A 9,977-nucleotide genomic window follows, 5' to 3' on the forward strand; every position below is an offset into this window, starting at 1 on the left:
AAAACAGCATGGTACTGGTACAGAAACAGATGGATAGACCAATGGAACAGAATTGAAACACCAGAAATCAACCCAAACATCTACAGCCAACTTATATTTGATCAAGGATCTAAAACTAATTCCTGGAGCAGTCTATTCAATAAATGGTGCTGGCAAAATTGGATTTCCACGTGCAGAATCATGAAGCAAGACCCCTACCTTACACCTTACACAAAAATCCACTCAACATGGATTAAAGACCTAAATCTACGACCTGACACCATCAAGTTACTAGAGAACATTGGAGAAACCCTTCATGATATTGGCACAGGCAAAGAGTTTCTGGAAAAGACCCGGGAGGCACAGGCAGTCAAAGTCAAAATCAACTATTGGGATTGCGTCAAACTGAGAAGTTTCTGTACTGCAAAAGAAACAGTCAGGAGAGTGAAGAGACAACCGACAGAATGGGAAAAAATATTTGCAAACTATGCAACAGATAAAGGGTTAATAACCAGAATCTACAAAGAGATCAAGAAACTCCACAAAAACAAAACCAACAACCCACTTAAGAGATGGGCCAAGGACCTCAATAGACATTTTTCAAAAGAGGAAATCCAAATGGCCAACAGGCACATGAAAAAATGTTCAAGGTCATTAGCAATCAGGGAAATGCAAATCAAAACCACAATGAGGTTTCACCTCACCCCGGTTAGAATGGCTCACATGCAGAAATCTACCAACAACAGATGCTGGCGAGGATGTGGGGAAAAAGGGACACTAACCCACTGTTGGTGGGAATGCAAACTGGTCAAGCCACTATGGAAGTCAGTCTGGAGATTCCTCAGAAACCTGAAGATAACCCTACCGTTCGACCCAGCCATCCCACTCCTTGGAATTTACCCAAAGGAATTTAAATTGGCAAACAAAAAAGCGGTCTGCACCCTAATGTTTATTGCAGCTCAATTCACAATAGCTAAGACCTGGAACCAACCTAAATGCCCATCAACGATAGACTGGATAAAGAAATTATGGGATATGTACTCTTTAGGATACTATACCGCAGTAAGAAACAATGAAATCCAGTCATTTGCAACAAAATGGAGGAATCTGGAACACGTCATGCTGAGTGAAATAAGCCAGTCCCAAAGGGACAAATACCATATGTTCTCCCTGATCGGTGACGACTGACTGAACACCAAGAGGGAAACCTGATGGAGTGAGGTGGACACTATGGGAAACGGTGGCTTGATCAGCATAGCCCTGACTGTTAATGAACAACTTAATACATTATCCCTCTTAGTAGTTTTTTTATCTGTTCTACTTAATATGACTGGTTTAGTTCTGTAATTATCACACAGTTATTCTTAAGTGTTGAAAATTAACTGAAATGTGATCCCTGTTGAACATGGGAGTGGGAATGGGAGAGGGAAGAGATGTATAATTTGGGACATGCTCAGGCTGACTTGCCCCAAGTGGTGGAGTTGGAAGCATACCAGGGGATTCCAATTCAATCCCATCGAGGTGGCATGTACCAATGCCATCTCACTGTTCAAGGTGGTCAATTTCAGTTCACAGTTGGTCATGGTGGAGGGACTGGGAGTCAGAGGGAGCACATAGACAAGTCTAGTACCTGCTAACGCTAACCGATGGAGTAAATAAAGGGGAGAGTGATCCAACATGGGAAGTGAGATACTCAGCAGACTCATAGAATGGCAGATGTCCTAAATAGCACTCTGGCCTCAGAATCAGCCCTAAAGGCATTCGGAGCTGGCTGAAAAGCTCATGAGAGTATTTCAGGCATGGAAAGCCAAGACACTCTGGCAAAAGATCTCTGTGAGTGAGATCCCAGTGGAAAGAACAGGTCATCAAAGAAGGAGGTACCTTTCTCTGAAGGGAGGAGAGAACCTCCACTTTGACTATGACCTTGTCTAAACAAGATAAGAGTCGGAGAACTCAGAGGGCTTCCATAGCCTTGGAAACTCATGACTGGAGCATAGGGAGATTACTGGTGCCATAGACAGGAGTGTCAATTGGTAAAGTCAACAACAGGAGTCACTGTGCACTTACTCCTCATGTAGGATCTCTATCCTTAATGTGCTGTACATTGAGATTTAATGCTATAACGAGTACTCAAACAATATATTTCACTTTGTGTTTCTATGGGGGTGCAAACTGTTGAAATCCTTACTTAATGCATACTAAACTGATCCTCTGTAAAAAAAAGAAAAAGAAATTATCAATTCCCAACTTGACTCTCACTGGGATTAAACATGACAATAGGTCTGCTCTGATTTCATCATCATTTTAAAAAAAAAAAGAGTCTGCAGAAAATAGAATTAAAATATAAGTTCACTTTGGTACAAAGTGTTGGAAACCCATGCATAGTTTTTTTTTAAAATTAAAAATTTTTTAAAATTTATTTGACAGAAAGAGAGACAGAGAGAAAGGTCTTCCTTCCGTTGAGTCACCCCCAAATGGCCACTATGGCTGGAGCTACGCCAATCTGAAGCCAGGAGCCAGGTGCCTCGTCCTGGTCTCCCATGTGGGTGCAGGGGCCCAAGCACTTAGGCCATCTTCCACTGCACTCCCGGGCCACAGCAGAGAGCTGGACTGGAAGAGGGGCAACCAGGACAGAATTCGGCGCCCCAACCGGGACTAGAACCTGGGGTGCCAGTGCCGCAGGTGGAGGATTAGCCAAGTGTGCCACGGTGCCAGCCCCATAGTTTTTTAATAATCAACATTTTCAGTGACCTTGTGGGACTCTCTGTCGTTGTCTATAGCAGTGTAACCTTATTTCCATCTGTTGCTCTTCTTTCCAGGGGCCACCTCAGCCTCCTGGGCCACTGGGTTTGTTTTCAGGAGTCTCATAACTCGTAGCCTCAGTCCATGGTTTGGGCTCTCAGAAAAGTTAGGTAGCTTTCCTTGGATCTCTTTCCTCACCCACTTACTCCACCACAGCGTTCCCTGCTGGGGCTGTTCATTGCAGGGCCCATCTCTTGTTCATCTGTTATGGTTTCTATACAACAGGCTGTGCCTTTAAGATATTTCCAAATGAAAAGTATTTTTTAAAGAGTTTACAATGTTTGATAATAGTCAGAAAATGTGCGAGGTGGTGGTTAGGGGTGTGTGTGTGTGAAAGAGAAATGGAAACCACTGGAGCAGAGCCCAGAGCTGAATACAGGAAGAGAGACACTTCAGGGAGTAAGGGAGATGTCCTTTAGAAAAAGTATAGAGTGCATCAGTGAGATCATCTCTCTCTCCCTGCACCCACCTCAGGTTGTCTAATCAACGTGCCTGACACTGTCCTTACACTCTCGAGGAGGACAGTTTGTAGTCACCGCGTCTCTGCTTAGGCATCCACGGCTGACCAGGGTGGGAAGGGCGGGCATGGAGCAGTGCTGGACGGGCCGGGGCAGGGCCATGACCGCTTGTCTGGCTGTCCAGACCCGAGCACAGGCATGTGTGTGACTTTTTGCCTGATGGCGGCAGCTTGGTCTGGGGACTTGGAATAATTAACGCCTGAGGGTTTTGTTGGGCCAGGACGCTCCCCCGAGATAGCTGCTCTGCGATCGGCATCCCCTGCGTGCGCTCCCTGCTGTGCCTGGGGCATGGGCACAGCATGGTCAGGCAGGAAGGTGCTGCCTGGCACCCACCCAGCACTGCGAGTTCTCCTGCCTCGCCAGCCTCAGCTCATGCCCAGAGGGGAAGAGTGCGTCTCTGCGCCTCCCCAGGGCCTGCCCCTGCGGGCTTGAGTGAGAAGTATGAGGTCAGCTCCCTGGGGACAGCATGGCCGGATCATGTGCCAGAGTGCCAGTCTCTCCTCTGGGGGAGCAGCCCTTGTTCAGGGGTGGTGGGAGTGCTGACCAAGGCAGGGGCCGTTCAGAGCGTGTGGGCACCACGCAGGGTGCTGCCAGCCGCAGTCTCGCTCTGCGTGTTTATCTCAGCCTCACAGCCTCGCTCTGGTCTCCCTGCCACCTGCCATGTCCGGCATACCAGGTGGGCAGCCATGTCCTGACTCTGTACATTGCTCTGTTCGGATGCCATCTGGACCACATTCCCGGTTAACGTGAGTCAGCTTTGATGACCACAGGCCTGGCAGTTATGATTCAGGAAGAAGAGACAGAAATGCAGTGGAAAGAAAATCCTTTCTTGATTTGCTGTTTTATCCCAGATGAACATGGGAAAAACTACTTAGGATCCAGGTATAGGCTGGTTGAGCGAGGGGAGAGGCAGAGTGTTCCTGGCAAGGCTGACGCCTACAGAGCAAACCTTGCCTTGTGATGCACGTGGCCAGGACACCCTCTTGTGTACTCACAGAGAACAGTGAGAGTGTTGGCCATCACCGCTACTGCTGCCCAGGCTCTGTGGCCCATGCTGTGTAAGCACCTGCTCATCCCATGCTGGCAACGCACATCATGCAGGTGTTTGAGTGGCTGAGTGCAGGGGCTCTGCCACCAGACTGCATGGGTTGGAACCCTGCCTGGGTGGTCAGGAGCTGTGTGCTGTGGGATGAGTGGGCTGCCCTCTGTGCTTTTGCCCCCACTCAGAGTTGTTTGTGAACAATGAAGGAGGACTCCAGTGTGGAGGATTCCGGTAGCCAGCATGTGGCCAGAATCTGTTGTCTTTTAGCATTGTTTTGTTGTATGCGCTTCCCAAATGAGGAAACCAGGGCTTCAGGTCACCAGGCACCTTCATTAAGGTATTTTGGAAGTGAGCAAAAATCCCAACCAAGTCGTGTCCTCCACTTTCTTCTAGGTGCCACCCACAGAAGCCCCAGGTCAGGGCCATGGAGCTTCCCTCCCCTCTGGTCCTCATAGTGGCCAGCTTGTGCCTTTTCTTCCTTTGGGTCCCGAGTGGATGCTTTCTAAGAGTTACCTTCCCTGACGTGCACCTCATCTGAAACAGGTACATGACGGAGTTACAGAACCTCCGCTCCTCCGTCGCCGTGCTCATGACACCTGCAGGGAGTTCTTTGTGTGCCTGCCTGCCTACTCCCTGCCTGGTATTCTGATGAATGCTGTCTCCCCAGAGGTGGTCCTGCTCTCATGGTGGAGTAATAGTGAGTATCCATGCTTGGCACGAGGAAGTGCTCAGTAAGTGCTTGGTAAGTGGAAAGATCTGTAGGTGCTTGGGGCCTCAGTAGGTGCTTTGTGAGTAGGTTCTTGCTTAGGGAGGATTCTGGGCAGGGCATGGGAAGTGCTCAAACCTCTCCTCCACTGGCGGTGATTATGAATCAGGCACAGCAGTGCATCATGGTCTCCGCCCACTCCTCCCTTGGCTTATCTTTCCCAAGTGCTGCTTGGAGTGTGTAACCCCTGCAAGATGATGTCAAGTGACACATCTGATCCAAGTCTGATAGGACCCAGGAGTGAGCAGGATTTGGGAGAATCCTGTAAGGATCGAGTCAGAGGAAAACACGGGGAGGAGAATTGGAAGTCTTGTGGAGAGGGTGGGTGTTTCATATGCAGAGAGAAGGATCAATACATTATGTGTAGGAAATCTAGCTTGTTTTGCAAGGCATCTGGAACTTTGGGGCTCTTTTTGCTGTGTCTTTAGGTTTCTGGGAGTCGAGGCAACATCATCGCTGACATTCACTGCCTTGCGAAGCCTCCTTCCAAAGCACAGGGTGAGGCGCAGCACACTCAGCTGTGCAGTCTGATCTCACTCCTCATCTCACATCACCTCCACCACTCCTGGCCTGGCCACGGCATAGAGTGGCCGGCATGTCTGGGGTCTTGGCAGTCTCACAGTCCCAGCAAACACCAGGCAGCTACAACCATGACTTTCCGTGAAATGATAAATGCATTCCACAGGAACAATGCTGTGGTCCACAAACACCCCAGTTCCTGTGTTGGCTGTGTAAACCGGGTACCATGATCTGTCCCCCTCAGTTGTCACTTGAAAATGACTGAATACAGGAAAAAACATGCAGAAAACATTTCCTTATATCCAGACCTCTGGCTTTATTTAAATCTCCATAACAATCAGAGAGAAAGGTTGAATAAGATGTAGGGTGTTCACAAAGCCTTAAGGTGCATTTTATTTTCCTACTCTCATCAGAATCAGCTCAGGTAATTAAAACCCTGGATGGGGAACAGGAACAAGACAGCCAGCGTCAGCTTTGTCCTCTTGGGGCTCTTCTCCAACTCCAGGCACCCCGAGTTTCTCATCTCCATCGTTCTTCTGACTTATGTTGCTGCTGTTTCTGGAAATGCCACCCTGATCACCCTCATCCTGCTGGAACCCCAGCTCCACACCCCCATGTATGTCCTGCTCAGCCAGCTGTCACTCATGGACTTGACTTTGACTTTATCCACCGTCACCAAGATGGCTGCTGACTTCTTCTCCGGGACGCGACAAATCTCAAAGGTCGGCTGTGGGACCCAGATGTTCTTCTACTTGACCTTAGGAGCAGCAGAGAGTGTCCTCCTGACCCTCATGGCCTATGACCGCTACGTGGCCATCTGTAACCCACTGAGATATTGCACGCTCATGAGTCCCAGGGTCTGCCTGCTCATGGTCGCCATGACCTGGGTGGGGAGTTCTCTTGCTTCCTTATCCCATACCATCTATGTAATGCACTTCCCCACGTGCGGCTCCATAGAGATTCAGCACTTCTTCTGTGAAGTGATGGCCTTCCTGAAGCTCTGCTGTGAGGACACCTCCGTTTATGAGAAAGTGGTGCTCATCACGGGCACAGTATTGCTCCTGATCCCTTTCAGCCTCATCCTGGCTTCCTACGCCCTCATCTTCCTCACTGTCTTCCACATGAACTCCCCTAAAGGGAGGAACAAAGCCCTGGCCACCTGCTCCTCCCACCTCACTGTGGTGAGTCTCTACTTTGGTCCAGCCATGGTCATCTACATGACACCGAGTTCTACTCTTTCCCCAGAGCTGGACAGACATCTCTTTGTACTTGATACCGTAATCACGCCCCTGTTGAACCCTCTGATCTACAGTCTCCGCAACAAGGAAGTAGTGAGGGCTCTGAAGAAGGCCCTGGGGAGACAGCTCGTTTCAAAATAGCCTGGGAACACTTGGCAAACACACGTGTCCCTAGACCAAAAGGCAAATACTGCGTGGGCGTACACTTAGCATCAGGTGTGTTTGTTTCCCTGAGTGTGATAACAGTTGGGAACCTATGACCTTAGAGACCCTGCTGAGATGGCAGGAAGGTGACATGGTCAGTTTTGAAACTAATAGTGGCTGCACCACACCTGGGTCTCTGCACTGTATGTTTCTATAGTGTGTGGAACTGATGTTATGTGATATAGTTCAGGATGTGCTATACTGTCTCATAGTTCATATTAAATGATGTGATGTTATTTGGTTGTGGGGTTTTGGGGAGGTCCTGGCATATATACAGGCACAAGATGGGTCTTCAAAATTTCATGAACAATGTGTATCCCCCCAAAATATTATGCTTTAATTTCAAAAAAAAAATTTTCACCAAAAAGCTTGTCTTACTCCTACTTTCCATGAGCTTTATGGAGCATGTGTATGTGAGTGTGTGTCTGTGTGTACATGGCGTCCAGGAGCTGTTATTTCACCTCATGGATCAGCACATACATTTCCTGACACTCCTGCTGTCATGCTCTGTCTCGTGAAGAGTAACATCGGAGAAGGCCAGGCCTGGTCTCTGTGCGTTTGCTGCTCTTTCCCAGGATCTAGAGCAATGCCTGCATTGTATCTGGGAGGCCGAGGACATCGGCTACTAACTGCGCTAAGTGCCCACTTCCTTCTTGGTTCTAGTACTGCCTGGTCTAATACTGCCTTTGGTCTGGTTGTAGCCCTAGAGGTCGTCTCCTAAATATGAGTGCTTGGGGTCCAGTAGCTTTGCTGTCCCCCCAGGAGGCAGTGTTAGTCCTTGGCCAGGCACACAGCAGCAGCATGGCAAACAGTGTTAGCTGTGTGCCACGTGCAGGCAGCACCGTGAGGCAGGTCTTGTGCTGGACTCTTGTTGCACTGTTTGCATTTTAAATGTCAGAACAGCTTCAGTATTCATAGAAAGAACTCACTTTTCACATTTTAACAGTGTAGTTACCCAAAGGAAAGGGTTGAGGTTCTGAGCAAGTTTATAGCTGTTTACTTGTTTTTGCCATGAAAGCAAATAGCAAATGTGAGGTGTGAGAAAGACAGTGTGGGTGGCTTAGAAAAATTCCAGTGAGCCCGTTGGAGCCTCGTCTCAGCTGTGTGTAATTAAAAGGAATGTTGTAGGCTCACATCTGGCAAATGGGGAAGATCTGGGTAGTGTTTTGTTTGAGAGTTTCTCATTTAAGAAGGTTGGGCGAGCAATTCAACAAGTTGCTGTGTAACTCAACTAAAACGCAGTCCAGCTGCTTTCTGGGGGCACGTTGAGAGTTAATTTTGAGGGAAATCACCCCTCAATCCAGACTCAAAGAGGAGCTACGGACCCAGTTTTGCCTCTTGATCTTTTAACTGCACATAATTATTGTGCGTGTTGAGGGAGAAAATGTGGTATTTCAAAGCCTGTGTTCCTTGTGTGTTATCAGATCAGGGTACAGGGCGTATCCATCACCGCAGACATTCTCGATTCTGTGTGCTGGGAACTTTGCAATCCTTTCTACTCCCTGCACTGATGACCATGCCCCCTCCACACCCCTCCTGTGTCTCAAGGCTTCTTCCTCTTGATGTGTTCAGGCGCTTCCTGGTGTCTGATGTCCTGAAGCCTGTTGGCGTGGACACACACACACACACACACACGAGGGCACATCTGGATGCTGTTGCCTATCTTGCTGAGAAGCAGAAGTGTGGGTTTGCTGTTCTGGTTGTTTGAACATGGCAAACCAGGCTGATTGTGGAACAGCTGGCTCGGCCAGCCCTGACTGGAGATGAGGTCAGTCAGGAGTGTCTCAGGCATGGGCAGGAAGCTCTGCTTTGCTGTCAGTGTGAGGAAAATCCTGAAATACAGAGATGCCCGTTTTGAGCCACACAGAGTTCATGCCGTTCAGTGGAAACAACTTGAACAGGAAGTGTGGTAGAAGTGACAGCCCAAGGATATGTTTGAAGTGTGAGTGAAATGTGTTTTATGGGACAAAGACATAAGCCTCAGCCACTATAGCTCATTGCCCAAGAGATGAAGTAGGGTTCTATCCCTTGTCCCCTGCATCTCAGTTTGGTTTCACATGCCCCTCGTTCTTCCCAGGTGTGGGAATTCACCTCTGCCTGCTGCCCCACACCCCCACTCCTAGCCCACATAAGATACAAAAAAGCCCCTGGGGTCTGGGCCTTCTGCCACGGGTTCAGTCTGTGTACACCCACCTCTGCGGATTTGTTTTCTTTGAGTAAATGTGGTCTGGCCATAAGTTTGTACCCTGTCTCCCCTCTGTTCTGCACCCCCTTTTTTCTTGGTTTGGTGTCCTGTGTGAGGAGGCACAGTCTGCACCCTTCTTCTTGCAGGTGTCATGGTTTGGTTTGAGTCAATTCTCTGTCTTGTTTGTTCCTGCGTGGGCAGGCCCTACAAATGCTTGTTTCCTCTCACATACTACAAAATGTAATCCTAAGCCTCAAGGTGTTGTTTTTAGCAAAGCAATCTTGGCATTTCAGGCGTGTTCCTGTGGGAATGGCAGGCCTGGGCTGCATCATGGGGCAGGAGGGTGTGTGTCTGGGAGCCACTGACACGGGACAGGGTACATCTGAAAGGGGTGGCCAGGCAGATACAGCTTTCCCCAACCTCGTATTCCTCTCAACATTTACCTTTTGTGGAAATCGTGGGTCTTCCATAGAAACACTGCATTTTTCCTAAAATGTTTGATGAATAAAATAATCAATCCAAGTCCTCCCAAGGTTCTGAATGTCTGTTGCACATATTTTCATGTAAGATAAGTGGTTTTACTTCTCTTCTTCTTCTTCTTCTTCTTCCTCTTCTTCTTCTTCCTCCTCTTCCTCCTCTTCCTCTTCTTCCTCCTCTTCCTCCTCTTCCTCTTCTTCCTCCTCTTCCTCCTCTTCCTCCTCTTCCTCTTCTTCCTCTTCCTCTT

The 9,977-nt window shown here is 48.6% G+C and overlaps 1 protein-coding gene across 1 annotated transcript; it reads left to right on the top strand.

Annotated features, from left to right (window-relative positions):
* The first annotated feature begins 830 nt into the window (after positions 1-830).
* Positions 831-7,435, top strand: LOC100343881 (olfactory receptor 2AG2-like). Its single transcript, XM_070075966.1, has 2 exons — positions 831-5,038; positions 6,040-7,435. The coding sequence occupies exon 2, from the start codon at positions 6,067-6,069 to the stop codon at positions 7,003-7,005; it is 939 nt and encodes a 312-aa protein (XP_069932067.1). The 5' UTR covers positions 831-5,038; positions 6,040-6,066; the 3' UTR covers positions 7,006-7,435.
* The last annotated feature ends 2,542 nt before the right edge of the window (positions 7,436-9,977 follow it).

Source organism: Oryctolagus cuniculus, chromosome 6 (assembly GCF_964237555.1).
Source record: "Oryctolagus cuniculus chromosome 6, mOryCun1.1, whole genome shotgun sequence".
Lineage (NCBI taxonomy): Eukaryota > Metazoa > Chordata > Mammalia > Lagomorpha > Leporidae > Oryctolagus > Oryctolagus cuniculus.

Bases quoted from the DNA above. Each gene is read 5' to 3' on its own strand.
- LOC100343881 (XM_070075966.1), top strand. From the start codon at position 6,067: ATGGGGAACAGGAACAAGACAGCCAGCGTCAGCTTTGTCCTCTTGGGG.